General features: G+C 43.7%; 1 protein-coding gene across 1 annotated transcript in view; it reads right to left on the bottom strand.

The window, feature by feature from the left end:
• The window catches only part of LOC111258629 (uncharacterized), a 120,332-nt gene that overhangs the window by 39,378 nt on the left and 61,964 nt on the right, over positions 1-18,990 (bottom strand). The window contains exons 8-9 of the mRNA XM_086967535.1: positions 12,444-12,614; positions 3,704-3,936 (exon numbers count right to left, since the gene is read on the bottom strand). Coding sequence (XP_086823661.1) covers positions 3,704-3,936; positions 12,444-12,614 — 404 coding nt within the window. The remainder of the gene's footprint in view (positions 1-3,703; positions 3,937-12,443; positions 12,615-18,990) is intronic.

Here is an 18,990-nt window from a genome sequence, read left to right as displayed (position 1 = left end):
GCTGACGCATATACACACATGATAGGAATTGAGAAGGGGCTTTGGTTACCCATTTTCTGTCCAGCCCACGATTCGATTTTTTTATATAACAGTTATCGATTAGTAGTTGGCAGTATTTAAATAACTCTGTCCTCAGTGTCGTAGCATTTTCTGTCTTCGATAATATCAGCTTGCGGTTTGTAGTAATAATGGCCCCCATTTAGATTTATTTCATTCTGTCCGTTTCGTGTGGCAAACGCTACGATTTATAAGCATTCCAGTATTAACAATGATCACCATTGACGATCATTACAAACACTGCTGGCTATCTCTCGTAGTTGGGCTGAATTATCGATGCCATCACTGCTTCCGTTGTCGGAGTCTAACATAAGACAGGAACTCAGTTCCTTGTTCGTCACCGGTCGACAAGTTTAACGTAGAGTGGCATGAAACAGCGTTTGATACCGTGTGAAATGATGCGTGTAAAATCGTACAACTATGGTGACAGAAAAATTATCATTATTAGAATTAGAAATTGCTTGATTGGTATGGGATCGTATACAACCCACCGACACAAGCCTGAGGGCGCCACTCCTAGTTTTTTTGGTTTATGTGTACGTATATGTGTTCATTACAACTCTGCTGTCACTAGATGCGTGCACGTGCATACGTGTGTATGTGCTTGTTAAGTAACGCAGCGGCATTACATACAATACAAGGACACGGACACAAATAAGAAGGCTCTAGCAGCATTTCCTTTTGTTCTGGAGAAATAAACGGTGTATAATATATATAGAAGAATTAATACGGGGTATAAATAATCATACTTCTCATTGAAAATCCGGTTACGGTAATAGTAACTAGAACCTTCGGGAAGGTCAACAGGAAGATAGAAACCACAAAATTACTTTGCAAGGTATAATTAAACAGTTATAGACGCTTCACATTTGATAGCTACTACTAATGCATCCCGCAAATTTATAACATATTTCTGAATTGAAGCCGTTCGTACGATTTAAATACGAATAAAGTTATTAAGACTTTTTTTTTTTGACACCTTTGATCGTCTCGATGTTATAGATTTTGCTTTACGGTCTTAGTTATTAAGTCGCTTCTCCGCGAAAAATCAGGGACGCAGTTGCTAATTGCGTTTATATACGCAAAACGAGTATACTCCTTTTTTCCGTTCTATATCTTTTCGCAGACATGGCGCCATGCTTATGTAGATCTTCATAATAGACAAGAGAGCGCGTAACGTTGAAAAATGATCGCGTTGCCAAGCGGCCTTTGCCGCCGTTATCGAGTGGTAAATGAGGTGGTGACGCTGCCCCGCTTGCCATTGTTATTGTGTGTGTGTGTGTGTGTGTGTGAGTGAGTGTGTGTATTACAATGAAGTTAATGAATTGTGGGGTTGGATGGTCACTCGCTCTTCCCGTTTCTTCTCCTACCAACTCTTCGTTCTTGTCGTTTCTCTTCAACTTTAAATGCATCGATAAGCCCTACAGATGGTCTGTAAATTTTCCGTAGTGCGCCTTTTTAAATAGCATGATGTTCTTGGCCGCGGCAGAAACGCTAGAGACGACAACACTGGGTGATTGTGCCAACAACCGGGGCTGCAAAAACGGCGCCTTATCATGAGCGAAGTCCAGGGTGGCTTTGGCCTCCAGTCGCTAGGTTATTGTGATTACCAGCTTCCATCCGCTCCAAACTCCACGTTTGGCTATACAACCGTGACAACACATAGTCAAAGGAAATGGCTACAGTTGAAACGGCAGCAGCAGCAGCGGGAGCTCGACAAATTTTTCACTTTTTGACAAATGCTTTTTGCATCGATTTTCGTTGTCAAATTGTTTAAAATGCGCGCGCTCGCTCGCTCGTTCGCCTGATCGCATAGCAGAAGGAAGGCGCACGATTGTAGCAGGCGTCTTCCTTCCCTCCTGTTTCGGTGCTTTTTACCTTTTCGCTGCGGTCATGCTCTGCTTTCATCTCGACAAATAGTTCCTACCTACCGTCTAAGGGAGGAAGAAAAAATACAACAGACTTGCAATACGACCGAATCGCTTGTCTTCGTTGTAGTAAAGAGATTCGCAGCCAATCTCATTCGGGAAACCGATTTTGGCCCCTTTGACGTTCTGACTTTCTTCAATCCTTCTTCTTAAGTAAATAATTGTAGCCAATAAGTTGAAATAAGATTTCTTAAACAAAAACAAGCGAAAATATATGAGGCGCTACCGAAACAACGTGTGTATTAAAATCCTATATAGGAACATTTTTTACGTATGTCATTAAGTTATTGAGTGTCACGCCTTTTATAATAATCCCAATGATAATTTCTGCTAGCATAAAGTTGTACGAATTAGTAAAAAAAAAAAGTTGCTTGTACTTGAAAAAATTAAGTTGCTTACAGCTACAAGTCCACAAGACACATTGACGCAACGCTCCCAAAAAATTAACTAGTCATGTAGATCCAAGCAGGCAGTCGTCAATTTTTAGCGATCGGAACACTATCGCCACTTCTTAAGAAAAAAAAAAAAAGAAACGAACTAAACGGTGAAGGATTGTCTAGAAGAAAAAGCAGCCAATCGGAAATCGTAAAAAAGGTATATAAAAATAATTGATGTTTCAGTAGGACAGTATAGAACGCGAGCTGTCGAGGTAAGAGACTACAAAGTGTAAGACACCCTTTTCAAAAACATTAGAGAATAGGTTTGATGGTACGTAACGCAACAGTTAGAAGAGTCAGCAAATTCGTGCACAGCTTCGGGATCGCTACGAGCAGTTCCGAGGTAAAAACGGCTAGAAAGCCACGTAGAATAGCAGTGAGCCATCAAGAAAAGAAGGAAGCAGGCTTGGCCAACCTGCTGCGCCCGTACAGCCGCGTGTAGGTGGAGGATTGGCCGCTGTCGTGCTATGCAGATAAGTGATGACTTGGTTGTATTCTAGATAGATAGAATTCGCTCGTATGAGTCTTTATGTCGTCCGCTGATCGTTTGAACCGTCTGCTCGTTCTCTCTAACTGGTCCACAACAAAAAAATGACCATTCTATGGCAACAAAGGAAGATCGTAGCGAATCATGATCATGGCCAGCATCATCACAGTCATCATTATGATGACTAGTGAATCATGGCATAGGTAGGGTTTACAGGTTTGCCAAGTGGCGTTTACAGCGGCGGTCGTTTTAGCTGATCAGTGCGTAATCGCCGTCTATTGAAAGTAAATGTAGGCATTTGGAAGCAAACTGAAATAAGCGTTTGAAAGGTGGTATTTGAATCGCGGATTGAAAAGGAGATGAAGATAGGCAGAAGTAAGACAAGAATGAACAACAACATAAATGATACCGAAACTGCCATGAAGCGAACGAATGTAAAGCCTTTTGCCCTGGACATTCGGGCAATGATATGCCTAGCAGCATATGCAGACGGGACGGCAAAAGAGAAAAGGAGGTAAACTTAGTTGGTTTCTTTCAGCGTCTATTTTTTTGCCGTCCTTCGCCCAACAGTATGGTTAAAAATCATGTTCCTAAATGTATTCGAGTCTGGAGAAATTACTATTTAAAGCAGTCGGCCCAGACTGGTATTTTATAAAATGTTAACAGATGATGACGTAAGCGGATTGACTAAAGTATATATGTAGCATTTGACGAAATATTATGCTTAGACTGGCGCGGACAGGCAATAAACCAAATTATATACATGTACACTCTATGCGGAAGGGGCAACTTACCTGCCGCTACATGTGGGGCTAGTGGTATTCGAGTTGTGTCCTACTCCTTTTGTATGAGCAGACTGTTGACTCGTTGAGCTACGGGGCTTCTTCGAGAGGTTTAGAGGTCCATCGTTGCCGCCAGTTGTTGACCCGCAAGATAACAGTAGGGATCCGGAGGGGCTGCGAGGTGGGGTCGCCCCAGGGGAGACACCAATCAGTGGACTAGGTCCACCGACCAACCACCCTGGTGCCTTGGAAAACAAAGAAAAATCGATTATGACTAATACCTCGCATGTTTATGATTGCCATTACTATAATAAATTACTATTATTTCTATCACCCTCAGGCTATTTAGGTGCTTAATTGTTGTTGACGTTCAAGTGGTATCGAAGTTCACAGGCATTCGTTTAGCTTCGAAGTCAAGCACTGTTCTAGGATAACTCAAAGATTATGTCTGGATTTAGCTACTTGTAACCGTTGCATAGCATAACGAGGTATAGGAGCAACCACTTACGTTAGAACTTCGCTTGAAAACCTCGATAAAGCTCTTTATGATGCTTACTAGTCAGTATTTAGGGATAATCCTCTAAGCGTTTGGACGAATTTACCGATTAACGCTTGACAGAAAACCATCACTCGAGAGTGAGTGATGTCGTTGCTTTGTCTATCTAGCTACCCATGAATCTATCTAACGTCGCGTTACATTCGAAGGGGCTGGTGAAGGCATCAGATGTCACACTGTAACCTGTTACCAGCTGAACACCTTCCGTATCCTCAGAGTCTTTTTTCTTTTGGTCGTGCTATCGAGAAGAAGTTCGGAGTAATGTCAATGACAAATCAACTAGATTGAACTATCTGCTTGAAGTATTACTGCTGTGTGTTGCCGCCCCAGGTGCTTTCTCTCTCTCTCTCTCTTTCTAACGCCGGCTGGTGAAATCGTCAACTAGCAGCAAAAGATGGTGGGCGGCCGATAGTTGGTTGTAGTCGTGTTAGAGCTTTCGCTGATATCCACAGGTCCACGAGCAACTTATCTTTCTAACCTTGTCCTCGACAGTCGACTTCGAAGGATAGTTGCAACGTGACCTGCGTGCCGATTTAGCTGCTTTTCGCTATGCGACGCGCTGCCGGTAGCGTCATAGACATAGTCGACCATGTCTCAATCGCACTAATACTTCTCACGCCCCACGCCCCACTCACTGTCTTTACTTTTTCTACTTCTGCGTCTGTCTGCACGATCCGGCAATGAAGACGTCGGTCTGATGGAATGATGTTCTCCTTCATGGTGTTCGCAGCTTTCGAATAGAGGCATCTCAACACCCTCTTCAGCATGGGCCTTCCTTTCCGTTTGCACACTGGCTTACGGCTTCACTGTGGAATATAACAGGGTTAGGGATCCCGATGACCACTGCAATGACGACAACAACGAAGAACACGATCGTGGTCGAGTGTCCTCGCATTTAGTAACGTCGACTCGTGATCGACAAGTGACAATTTGAGCCAAATAAGATCTTCAGAGACGCCAACTATAGGGATGACGGTGTCATCCTGTAACGTCCACTCAGGATACCTCTAAGCGAAAAAGGAGCAAGTACTTGTTAGATTGAGCCGTAGGCAATGTTCTCGTAAATCATAATAGGCGAAAAAGTGAACCAATTATTGCTAGATGACAGCAAATATGACGCCTAGCTCTTCCAATTCATTTTTAGGGTACTGGTTAGGGGCTGTTTTAATATTCAGCCCCTGAGAGACATCGTTTCTATAAACACGCGGTATCATTTGCGGTTGTTATAAAAATAGATGATCGGACAATATTTGATTTCACGTGTTAGGCTATACTGTTCCGAAGGAACTCAGTTGACCACGGATTACGTTTCTATATATGTGGAAAAGGTTTTCTAGCCGATAGTAGTAGTAGTAGTAATAGTATCGGATATGTAATTGCTTTTGTATAAGGATAAAAGTTCACTAAAGTTAGCTAGGTTAGAACTATTTAATCTGAAATTCGGTTTAATTGTAAATTGAAAAAGGTCACTTCAATAAAAAAGATTTGATTTTTCGGCCAATGTTTATGTTCTGAGCTCGAAAACAGCTCTGGTTTCAATCCAGACTTAAATTACAAGGCATGCAGCGCTTTCGAGCGAGAGAGCAATACGCCTCGATATAGCAACGTCGACTGGCTCACTGTCGCTGATCAGAAGGCGTTTATATATTTGCAAAAATCACACACGAAATGAGCCTATAAACAACTTAAGTGGCCTGAATTAAAAGTGTGATAGCGGAAAATTACAATTATATTGAACAAACGTAAAACTAAAGAACTCTATCAGCAGATGTAAAAATATTCGTTGCATATATATTTGGTCCATTTATCCCAGTGCTATCATCGTCTAACAGGCTTCCCCCAAACACCGCACCCGCAGCAACCCCCGTCACTTTCGAATAAAACAATCAAGTTAAGCAGGTGGCAGACGCAGTTCTATTGCACACATAAATAAACGGAGAACAGGAAATGTTAGTTCGAATCGTATTGACCCACCTCGTCGTACAGAAGCTAAAGAAGCGGAAGCGACATGGCATGATAAAGTCAATGTTGTTTCCTTATTGTAGTGAGTGCGATCGTGTCTTTCACGCCATTTTAGAGAGCTTTCTGCGGGACAGTTCTTTATCCAAAACGAAGCAGTAGCAACAATGAAGGCTGCATAAATCACCTCGTTCTTGAAGACGAGGTGATCGAGACGCCATAAAATAATAAAACAATCAAGGTATCCATACGACCGATGTCCTCATTAATGGTGACTAGGACGACTGAAGCACTCAGCCCAAAAGTTCCATATATATATATACACACACATCATACATAGAGACGCTAGTTCGTAGATTTCCATCAGTTATTATCACCAATATCATTATAATAACAACGATAATAACAATCATCAAATCACAATTGTAACAACTAGGCTAATAACGTCGGGCTAGTTTCCGTCCCTCGCTCCCGCTATAGTACGCATAATGCATATAGATCCTACACTCGATGCCCAGTTCAACGTACCCACACGATTTCATAGGACAGAGGATAAAGTCCGTGGATTCAGCAACAGCAGGGTAAATCGCCCTTGACCGATGCCGTTTAGCGGGGTCTTTCGTTGGTCTGCCTACTACTACTACTACTACTACTGTTCCTGTATGTATGCTTATGCTTTTGTTATTGGTAAATAGGATTGCTATTGTCGTTATCCTCTGGCAACTATCGTTGTGAGCGCCACTGAGAAGGAGGAAGGAGGCATGCCACCGCTGGCCTCCCCCTTTTCCTCCTCGACCGTAGCAATAGTTTGCCTGGCCGCTCCAGGCATGTCGCTGCTGCTGCTGCTGCTGTTGGTGCCGCTATGGAATTGCCGTGTATTATTCGCACAAGCCCAGTGAGACCCCACCCAGAACATGAAGAGGGGAAGAAAAAGCCATTTAGCAGCCCCTTGAGACACTTCTTGTACACTTGTTCCGCGATTTCCATACGGCTGCGGCAGTGCTGTCATTGCCGCCACCATCGTGCCGCTGCTGGAGCTGAGGCAGCACTATACATTATTATTATATTATACACGGTGCCAGTGTAGATAGTCGCATAGACCGGATTCAGATCTAGCTGGCTCGCTGACTGAATAGATCGGCTCAACAAAAATTACAATAACTACAACCGTGACGATGACACGAACGATATCCAAAAACGGTAAAGAGAAACCTGCAATAGTTGAGCCAGGTTCAAAAGGGAGAACGATTGATGGGGTGTTGCTGGGGGTAGGGGTTTGCCGAAAAAACTGAGAAGGGTTGGGTAAAGTAACCGTGTCGATAGTAGCTCTCATTACTCAACATCACGCACACTTACACATGTTTCGATTTTTCCATCGTGTGTGTGTGTGTATCAGAAGCCGCTGAAAGCAAAAGCCCTTTCGAAGTGAAAAACGTTCCCGTACCTACGTAATAGATTTTCCACTTGTGCTAAGTGGATGTGATCCCAATTTTAGAACAACAAAAAAAAAACACGAAATAATACAAATATTTTCCTCATACAGAAATAAGTATGTTATTATATAAATGTACCTGATCAAAACCCATCTCAGGCGGTCCTTAACACTATTACCTTCCTCCGTATATCACAATAGAAATAGAAGAATGTAAACATTCGCGCTAATAGAAAATCTTCGATGAGTGCTTTGAATCGCAGTTATTACGCTTTCATACGTAATATACTTGACTGCAACCGTAGATACTCTACGAGATATAGTCGAGGAAAAAAAGGATTAAAGGAAGGTACCAATTTCTGCAGCGAATACTACGTTTGACCATAGCAGGCCTCGATATAAAAAGCAATCGGATGTGAAAATAGTGGTAAATTGCGTCAGTTGACTACTCATTGGTTCAACGTCGTCGTCTCGTTCGTTTTAAGTGAACGTAAACGTTGTCGTCGCCGCCGCCGCCGCCGTAGCAGCAGCGGCGGCGGCGGTGGGCGTCTAAACGCCAGAGACAGCACTAAACACTAAACCTAATCGAGCCCTGTCATTTCTAAACGAACAAGGCTTTTGTTTGTTGTGAAAGCAGTATCTGAAAGCGTCCAGCTTCCAATGCATCGTGTTCTATTATAGGCGGATATTACTGAGCTAGCCATCATCGCATCACCTTGCTTAATGGGACCACAATAGGCTGCCGAATAACTAGCGGTTGTTGCGCGATCGTTATTGACCTAACGTCATGATTGCGCCATTGTTATTTCGTCCTCATTTGGTCCTTTCTTTCCTCCATCCCCTGTTCTTATATGTGAACATATTCACTGTACAATGTACGCATGCGTACGTCGCACGGGGCGATCTATCGCAGCTGTGTGTAATCGAAAACAATTTAGCACGATCGATCGGAATGGGATTGGGGAAGAGGCATGCGGGAAATTTTTTTTAAACAGCAAAACATGCTTTAGGACGGTAGCGTTTCACGGCAAGTTCTAGCACGGCCCGATAGCCCTACGTTGTCGCGGGATCTTAACGGACACGTACGGGTGGAGGGACTGGGTGGAAGTCAGAGTGCGCACAGTCTGTGTAACTACTGCTGGAGTCGCTGGATAGTACGAACGATAATGGCCGTCACAGCTCTCAAGACAGCTGGCTAAAGAAGCGGCAAGATGAGGCCTCGTCAACATCTAGTTATCCTAGGTGCACACGACATATTATGATAATTATGATACTTGTGCTAGTCCAAGATAGCTACTGAGTGACGCTAGAGGTGTGATGAGCAATTCGGAGTTCTCGCCGACGGCTACGCTGCCCATTACTGCAGGCTAGCAGTTCCCTTTCTTTATGCCGGATTTCGTATACTCATCTCATTGCCTGCTTGATGGATCAGACGCGAACGCCGACGGTAGCGATACTGAAAGCAACGGCTGCTGCCCCCATTGAAGGTCTTGTTGTCTCCATGGTAGCCCTGGCGGCAGCGACAGCAAAAGTGGCGCCGTGTTGCACTTTAACTGCATATATTATCATTATGTACGTGTATATCATCGTACGCCGACTATGCAGAGTGCTGATTTGTTTGATGCTCGACCGTCAACTGATTGCTAGAACTAAGTTCTCCAGATTTTAGCCGACACGGCCTACGGATCACCGCTAACGCCGTCGTAAAGAAAGCAACGAAGAAGCTAAGAACAGGCCAAGCACCGATGCCATTCTGCAGGTATTGCGTGATGGCATGTATCAAACATGGCACTTGTACAAGGCGGTAACAACAACGTGTGTATCTGCTTTGCGCTACAGACACACATATCGCATATACACGTCATTGGTATTATACAGGTCATCAACAGAACAAAGGACGCTACACCGTCAATTGGTTTGTGCGACCCAGAGGAACCCGGACTCGGTGATCGGAATTACATCTTTTCGATAAGTTGAGCCACTCTGTTCTGCTGCCTATACGCTCACAACCAGTTGAAATGTTTCATATGTGAAACACGGGTACGGAAGATAAGACGCGTTCGACGTACACCGGAAAATATTTCTGTTATTCAGACGTTAAATGTCAACATGTCTAGATTTGTACACCAACGTGTTGCTTGTTATTGGCCATCATTAACGGCATTTTTAGTTAAATTGAAGAAATTGGCCTATGAAAGCCCTGTCTAAGGTTTAGCATTTTTATCATTAGGTAAAGGTTGTAGGGTCGAATCGACCGAAACGCATTGTCGCAGTAGAGCATCATCGCTCAACCCTAATGCCAATTATTACAACACCGTTTCTTGCGTCTATACAGAAATAAACGGGTGGGGTAAGGAGTACTAAATTTTTTTTATTAATACTGCACAAACGAAGATTTGAAAAGCAGCGAACAATCTACCTTTCTGTTTATGTTTGTTTTTTCGTTGACCTCACAAAAAATCTGAACGGTTCGCATTATGAGTATTCGATTTATTCTCGTGGCGGGTGGATTGCAGACACGGACCTGGCACAGTTCAAAGATTCGTTATGTTTAACAATCAAAGCAATAGAACGAAGAACAGCCAGCGAACGTTGTACCGTATTAGAGCTCGAAATTTTATTTTGAATGGACAGACCTCGGACGCCGGCGGTGGCATTAATAAATATTATAATAATATCGCACCACCGGCGAACTGGTCGTCATCGAAGTTCCGCTAGAAGCGCAGTAGAGTATAAGATATCGCGAATGCATTCTTGGCTTCAACTTACCACCGCTGCGCCTCGCTGTGGGGCGGTGGGTGTCACTACGTCAGCTTGGTCTCATACAAATCCCACGGGCACGACATTTAAAATATTTTCCCGTTTTTTTTTTTTTTCTCTGTCTTTTACTCTCATTAGTTGTCTAAAATCAGTACTCATTCACTGCGCTCCATCAGTATTTCTTGTGTGAAAAATGCCATGTCGGAGGACCTACGGTCGAGGTGATGATTTACAATTAAGGAAATTTATGGAATATATCAGCCTGGAAAATAGCTGTTACACACACAGCTGAAATGGTTGGGTCTAGCTTACAATACGACAACGAGATATTTCGCCATGATGCTGGTGCTCGGCGCATTGGTACGCTACGTTCTTCAAATACCCATTTTCCCCTTTTGAAGCTAAGCAAGCCGCTGACTGCATTGCTAAAAGCGCTATAGTCTAGAAGCACAAGACACGTCTCCCGTATCATTATTCTACGTTTCCATTGCATATGCAGAAGACTATCGAAGTAATCATAGTCACCTTGAGCATGCGCAGAAGCCACTGAAAAAGGGAGCTGTTCTGTATTGAACGGGTCCACGTACTAGTTTACCAATGCTTACTTTTCTTTTTTGTGTTTGTTATTTCAAATTAAAATAGGTTTCACGTGGCTAACGCAAAGCATCTTGTCTGTTTTACCTAAAAATCAACAACAAATCCTGAATGCTGCAATCACTCCTTTCCTATATTCGTTCTATGCCATTAGCTCGTCTTTTTGTCGCCATCTTATCCACGGAATCAACAAACTCCATATGTGTTGTTTATCTTATCTTAATTCTGCGCAACTAATAGCAAGGGTGAATAAACAGAGAGAATGTTTGTTTTCCCATTTCAGCGACTGTTTAGATATTCTGTTTCAGCACACTCTTCTTCGTAATTGTATTCTAATTGTCCTCCATTATCAATGCGTTATGTAGTAGACGTAACTTTATCTCGAGTTTATTCCGCTCCTTCTTCCACACGTACAAAATGTCGTCCTTTGCCAAGGTCAAAAAGCAACCCGTAGATATTTGAATTCTAGCCCTGCAAAGGCTGCTTAAAGCTAGCGTGCTGGAACGCTAATAGCATTTTAGGCCTTGAAGATGCATTTCTGTCTCGCTTTCCAGTTATCGATGGCGACCGCTCGAAGCCATTTTCCGAGTTTGTCTGCAAATTTCCCCTGAACTGGCCAAGAAGATGAGTCGTATTCATGAGACTGTCATCTTCTGCCGTCTTCGCCTAATACGATTTGAGTCAAAAGTTGAGAGCCTGGGCGTTCACATGGACTCCGAGCAAATACAATTTCTTATTACTCTCAGTATTTCGTCCGCAACAGCCCAACGCGTAGCCTCAAGACAGGCTTCTAGGCAGAATCGTCCCAAGTGACAGGGAGCGATGCCTGTACGTCGATGTGAAGCAAAAGAAGAGATGGTAACAGCGCGAGGTCCGCCAAAGCCCAGCGCTAAGTCAGGGTTCCCTTTGAAGAAGGCTACGACTTGCGTTTGGTGGGCCTGGAAGCCTTCGATACACACGGAAATGCTTGAAAAAAGCACGTTAGCCAACAAGGACCTGTATGTGGCCCAATTATATCAAGTAACGAGACTATCCAAAGAGGTACAACTCGATAACTAAAACAACCTCATCATTTACCATAATAACTCGGCCTGCTGGCACCCGCCAATAAATGCATGATGATAATAATAATAATAATATACCACTAGTACTCGAGGTAAATGGAAAAATCGCCGATTTGATTAGGTAAACTATCATTTTCCCACTAACCGATTATAATAGTCCTCATTGTAGCTAATTGACTAAACGGAGCTTCGAGAGTGATATTTATAAGTTTACTCTTAAGCCACCTCTGGCTCACCTAAGTCTATCGGTAACAGGCTGAGAGTACAAAAGTGTATTGGAGGCTTATTTTACCTATCTAAAATAGATAATTACTTTACCACGCTTCAAATATACTACACAGGCCTCATATGAAACCGTTCTCTAGGAGCATATCATTCGATGCTCACCCGTTGCTGCTGTTTTTGTTCCTGTGATGTTGTTACTGTTGCGGCTGGTTTGTTATTGACGTTTATGGGTATCCTCTGCTGAGATTTTAGCTGACTGTCGCTGTTGCTATTAAGCGTTTCCCTTTTCGGGCTCGAATTTTTAGCCATGTTTGCCTGCAGTGATGAGTTATCCTAGAGTCGACACAAAGAAAAAACGACAAGAAATGGAATGACGCAGAGTTTTCTTTTGATTTCAGCTCTGACTCGCTCGGCCTACGCTACAATAAAAACTAGCACATGACCTTTGTTTGCAAAGCCTTGGCTTCGCGTCGAGTTTACTTAGATAAGCTATATATCTTACATAAATATTTACTCTAATGAAGGTCTACGCTAATTGGGCTAACAGTTGCCTCGATAATTTTAGAACAGTAACAGTATCTATACATGTAAAAGTCTTCTTTAGCCAGCATGAACTTAACTTTAGTTTTTATCAGTGCTCCTAGCATAATTATTGAAAGGCAAGGGTTTATTAATACCACAATATACAACCACTGGTATAAAACAACTATAACGCACCGCCCCAATTGATACCTGACTGTCGTATTCCGCTTCTATTTTATATTGCCATTAGCTGTGTCCTGAACATTTTCCGAGTGAACTAAACTTAACATTCTAAAAAAAAGAAAAAGGTTGAAGTAGTCGTCCTGCTCCTAATAAGGACCGATGATGAAGATGATTGTGGGGGGTGGTAGAGAAAAGATAGAGATATGCGTAGCGTTGCAATGGCGTTGGCAACGACGTTAACTGTAAAAATTTGACGCCATCACCGCGACCCTGTTCGTTGTTAGCTAGCTATTTCTTTCTTTGGCTGATCGTTGTTTTCAATGGTATTCTTGTGAAGCGTCGCTTGACTGAGCATTAATCAAGACCTGTGTCCTTTACATCTCCAATTCAATGCTTCACCGAATATCATATGGTAATAATAGTAACCATTGTTATTATTATTATGGATTGTGAATTGTCGATGTCTCTTGTGCTCCGTCACAAAACGAGAGAATGAAGAAGAGACAAGCGCAATAGAACCAAGAAGAAAAACCTGATATAGATAATCGATTTTCGAAAATCTCCGACTAGCAGCCAAGCGTCATCGTTTGGATAGATGTTATTGAAGTTACTGCGTTATTGAGGGTTTCATGTCGCCTTTGTGCTGAACCTTTGACAAATATTATCATCAATGCGATTAGCTACGCCTATTTAAAAGGTTGTGCCTGTTGCGCACTTCTTGCCGGCGCTTGTTGTTGTGACAGCATCTTCTGTTGTTTTTTTACATTTGTGTTGTGACAATATGGTAGCTTGGCTTGGCTTGGCTTGGGGATGCATTTTGCACAAAAAATCTTACTAGTATCTGCCATTAGCTGTTGGTCAATAGATTCAGATCATTCTAACCAATTTCCTATTTCGAAATAAGCGTCGATGTCGGATTGACGGAGTCAAGAGTTTGAATGAGGCCATAAAATCTTTCGCTGATACAGCAATATTGCTTAGTAACAACAACAATAACAACAAAATGAACTGTTGCCTCTTTACTTAACGCCTAACTATTTTCTTTGAACGAATGACTGTCGTTTAAGACTTGGGGTTTAGTATAGAGTTGAAAGAAGACCATGCCATCTGAATTGTCAGACATATTTTTTTCGATCCGGCTCTGACCGGTATCATCCTGTTGCTTGTCTTAACGGATACTGCCCTTTTTTGACATGATAATAACAATCAACGAACAACAACAATAAATGCATCATTAGAAGTTACAACGACTTGTGGAGTAAACAAGCCTTATTTTGCCTACTTTCGCTAATCCAATCACCATTATTGTTACCAGCCATTCCTTCCGTCCCCGTTCTTGTATTCTGGAAGCGGACAGCTCTTTACCGAGATGGAGGAAGAGGCAAGCAGTGAGTTTTGTTTCCTACTCGTTCGAGATGGGGTGAAAGGTCCTCGGTTGTGTTTGGCATCAGCAGATGGAGCAGCTTCTATAGTCGAACTTCTCGTTCTACTAAGGATCAACAACGACAACAAGATCACCACCGAGCAAGCAGTGCAAGAAGCGGTGAGCCATTTACTCCGGTTTACATTCCCTTTTCGGTCTCTGTCAGAGCATCTTCATCAGTGGGCTATTCAGAGAGTGAAGGATGAATAATAACGCCGTATTTCTGTGCCTGCACGTGTTACGTTGCATGATGGCGGAGGCGGAGGCGGAGGCGGCGGCGGCGGCGGCAGCGGCAACGATAACGACCATCCTTTCATCGCTTTCTTCCTCCACCCGTTCCTTTTAGCAAGGCCCTTCAGTCGTCTTTAGCTAACGCTACCTACCGCCGCACTATCTTCCCATTTACCTACGCTTAGTCTGCTCATCCTGACGGCGTCCAGCCCGGCGATGATGCGTCTAGTCCCGACAATGCAGCACTCTCTACAAACATTATGAGAGAGTGTTGCTGACACCAAGCGCCTTTGCCTTCGAGTATTAACTCAGTGGCCCATAACTTTCGCTACTGACTGCGACTGAGAGCTGTTTCAAAGCTTAGGACCAGACGGTTGGTGATAGTGGCTTTGACGGTACAGCCTGGCAACCGAAGTAGGGATCGACGGCTTGTCTATACCGTTTCCCTCGGGATGGGCTGCGAACGCACTTGGCTGAGTGACTAGTCCTGGTCACCTAGTTGGCTGCAATCTGACTAGTAGTCACGACGGGGTTTCTGATTTCCTCACGACGATGGCTGTAAACGGCTGCTTAGGCTTTTGCGACCTGCTGATAGTAATGTTGATCATGATGGGGGCGTCCAAACCTCTAGAAATGATCATGGGGTGGATTTCGTATCCTTTTCAAACGTGACGCCTTCATGCAACTTTTTCATTCATACCGTGGATTATCATCTATTGATTCTCGCATCCGAAGAGTGCTTTAGCTGCATTGGTCAATGTGAGCCCAATGCCATCTGCTGTCTTCCTCTGATGGCCACAACGAGAAAATAACCAAAATAAAACTAGACACTGAGAGACATGACCCAGACTGGTTAAAACGCATAGTCTAGGATAATCATTTTAATAGTTTATAGTGCGTGCTGATAGGTTATAGATACATAGACTAACAGCGATTTTATGATGAAATAACCTCCGTGCAGTGACCAATATGATTTATCGATAGATAAGAAATTTTAATGCAAACAAAACTATTCCGACTGCAGGAAGACCTTGCATTTTAAGATCTCATTTTCAACCTACATTAGATATATATAACATCAGGGTGTCGGTCTAAGGCCTTTAAAAAACCAAAAAAATATGTATATCTATATATAGATATGCGTATTTAGAAATGTATAAATCACGCAATCTAAGTCCTAAAATACAACAACTTCGGAACAGGAGGGCTTCTTTTGCATAATTCACACTTGACAATTCATAATCGTGTAGAATATAATTGTTTTCCCTATCTAGAAAAATATAGAAATTCGAGGAACACTTCCCCGACAATGGTAAGTCGTTTGACAAGTAGCAATTGAATTTTGTGAAGCCATAGAATATTTCAGGTGATTCAGACTGCACTCGACGTTTCCTCTCCGGGGCTACAATAAGAAGAAGCCCTATAATTGCCACGGTTAGCTTTGCATTATCGTCCCTCCTACTGCAGCTTTCAGAAACGCAGCTACCTACAAGTAGCCATTGCGATGCTACTTTCGAATCATTCTACAGGCTACCGCAGTAAACATTCTGAAAACGTCTAGGGCCTCTTTGAATCGGAGTCCGTGACGCTTATCATACTAAGTTGTCGGTAAAAGTCCCAGCGTTTCTGGCTTCAAATGACAACCTCCGTCTATCTGTCCAAAGCCAAAATGGGCGCTATACGAGCACGTACTAGTCTTTGTACGAAGGCATTCGTATAGATACTGGGGCAGCTCTTTGCGTGCGTACGAACACAAAGCAGATCAATTTCTACAGCGTCTCTAGTTCGTTCGATCTTGCTTTTCAATTTTCTCGTTGTCATCCTTTACACTCTCTAACGTCGTGCACACACAAGTTGCTTACGTGGCATGTTCCTTAGTAAGGGATGCATGTGGCTGTTATTCTGTAGACACCGGCAATGCCTCTTGCTCGCAGCAAGGTGCGTTTCGATAGCTGGTTTGAAAACGACAGGTTTGAAACGCACGAGCACCGGAAGCGCGCAGGGATATAATGAAGAGGTGAGAAACGACGGAACGAGGTAGCTTCGTTGACTACTAGTGGCTGGCCCTGTTGGGATTCGATAGCCTCTTAAGTGGATGCGGTCACGTGGCTTATTAGCTGGCGTACCAGGGGCAGCGCAAGGGACTGTGGAGGCTGTAGGGCGCTCCCCGAACCGACCACGCCCGGGACTTCAAGTGTGAACTAAGCAGCCGCTGCTGTTACAGCTCGTGCGACCAGGCAGTGTGATAGCATATGATGATGGCGGCATGGATGACAAGCTGTTGTACACTTCCACTGCTGCTTGATGGTTTGCGGGTGTGTGCGTGTGTATGAGTGTGCATATTGTATACCTTTCTCGAAGTGTTTCTGACGATGAAATTGCGGAGCCGACAGGAGAACTTACAAAGCTGTCCAGGGAACAAGAGGCTGCGCCTTTGTCAGACTAGCCAATGTCGCCGATTAAAAGCGGCCTTTGGAACGTAAAGCCAGTACAAGCGACTTGAGTACAAAGGAGATACCAAAAATGCTGGGTAAGAAAAAGGGTTTGTTCAGCAGCGCACAACACAATTCCTCGTTCTAACAAAACAACGAATTGCGAATCATTGTGGTACTAGATGAACAAGTTGGGTCACATTTTCCTCTTGTGCTTACGCCATTTTCTCTAGGGGGCAGCCGTATAGAAGTAAAACGTTTCGATGGATTATAACTGTTACATGACGACGACAAAAAAATAACGGTTCTATCCACATAGACCGTCTTCTCTGCCTCTAACCCTGAAATTGTCCAAAGTTCCATTACTAAATAACCTATCTAATTAACACACTGCAGTTAACTTGGCGATTTTATTCTATGGCACTCGTAACTGGGCGCTTCTACCACAGCTAATTTTCATAATTACGCTCTGGTATCCACTTCAAACAAAAACACTTTTGACCAGTAACAGTTCAACCAGTATTTGAGTATCAGTCTTGTTTATGTTTATCACGTATTGTTATGCCCTGTTAACGTCACTTCGAAGCATGAAGTATGTTCCCAGTCTCCAATGACGCTGGTACCCACTGCGCGCACTAACAGCGAAGTGGTATCGGCATCAATACTGCTACTGCCGCCGCCGTTCCACTAGCGGACGCCAAATTGACACCCTATTTTAAGTAAACTCTCATGTCTTCATTCGTTTGTCGTGCTGCGACTTTGTCCCGCCGCTATTACACTCACTCTAGGGTTCCTAGCCACCTCATCTCAATGTTTCTCCTGCGTCTATATATCCGTCCTGCTGTATGTGCCTATCGTGCGCCATACCTATAAGCGTAGATCTCTTTTCTATGCGACTGACTGTCTGTTTGTGTGTGTATATACAAGTATACGTTTGCGGGTCCGGGATGATGATGACGGTAGAGAGCCTTTGCTCCCTCTAGCCGGAACAACGAGCGAAGCCTGAGACAAGATAGGGACATCAAAGGACTTATTTTTTGCTTGTCCCCGTCGTGGTCGCCCCCTGACACTGAAAAGATCTGCTAAAGACACTACTGTCACCCCTCAAGAGCCAATGACAACCCCAAGAATCCTAACCGCCCTTCCGTTTCCTCCCCACCAGACTGGTGTTTCGTCGTGCCTCTTATCGCCCACTGTGGCGGCGGCGGCGGCGGCGGCGGCTCCGTTAGCTACAACCCCCACCGTCGTTCTATTCGTTAGAATATGTAGTAGTAGTTGCTAGTAGGAAGAAAGCGAGGGATAACCGAGAAGTAGCGTGTGTTCTGACCAGTAAGTACCAGGTCGACTATACAGGATAGCGGAGGCCACACCACTTCGAGCGGCATAGAGGGATTTTGCAGCTCTCAGTTGTTGCAACATGAAAGAGTGTATGTCGGTGTGATTGTGTAGCGTGTATGTGTGAGTCTAGTAATTTTTACCAGTCCACAGTAGCCCCCCAGCGGATAACGACGACGACAACAACAACAACAACAACAACTACAATTTTGTCCCCTGGGTCCGTCCCTACCGATCTGGAGCTGCTGCCACGCGTTGCTTAGTAGCCATATCTCTAATATATAACATCTGGGATTCTTTTTAACCACGCATCTTGTTCTAGATTTATAGTAGTGAGCCAACGACAATTCGAAGACGAAACAAAGCGATGTTGACGGTAACGGCAGCGACGCCAATAGTGGTGATGCCCATGATATCCAATGTGGCGATGCGTATACAGTTATTGCTCTGGGTGGCCAGTACGACCACAATGACAGCAACGACACTTTACCCTCATCAACTTCACATCATCGCCATGAAGCCTACCATTCATATAATAGCAGCAGCAGCACTTCAACTAACTAGCTCACTCGAGCACCACACA

The sequence above is a fragment of the Varroa jacobsoni genome, unplaced genomic scaffold, assembly GCF_002532875.2.
Source record: "Varroa jacobsoni isolate VJ856 unplaced genomic scaffold, vjacob_1.0 scaffold_253, whole genome shotgun sequence".
Taxonomy (NCBI): Eukaryota; Metazoa; Arthropoda; class Arachnida; order Mesostigmata; family Varroidae; genus Varroa; species Varroa jacobsoni.
The sequence above is the reverse complement of the archived record's forward strand: the minus strand, read 5'-3'. Positions and strand labels throughout refer to the sequence as shown.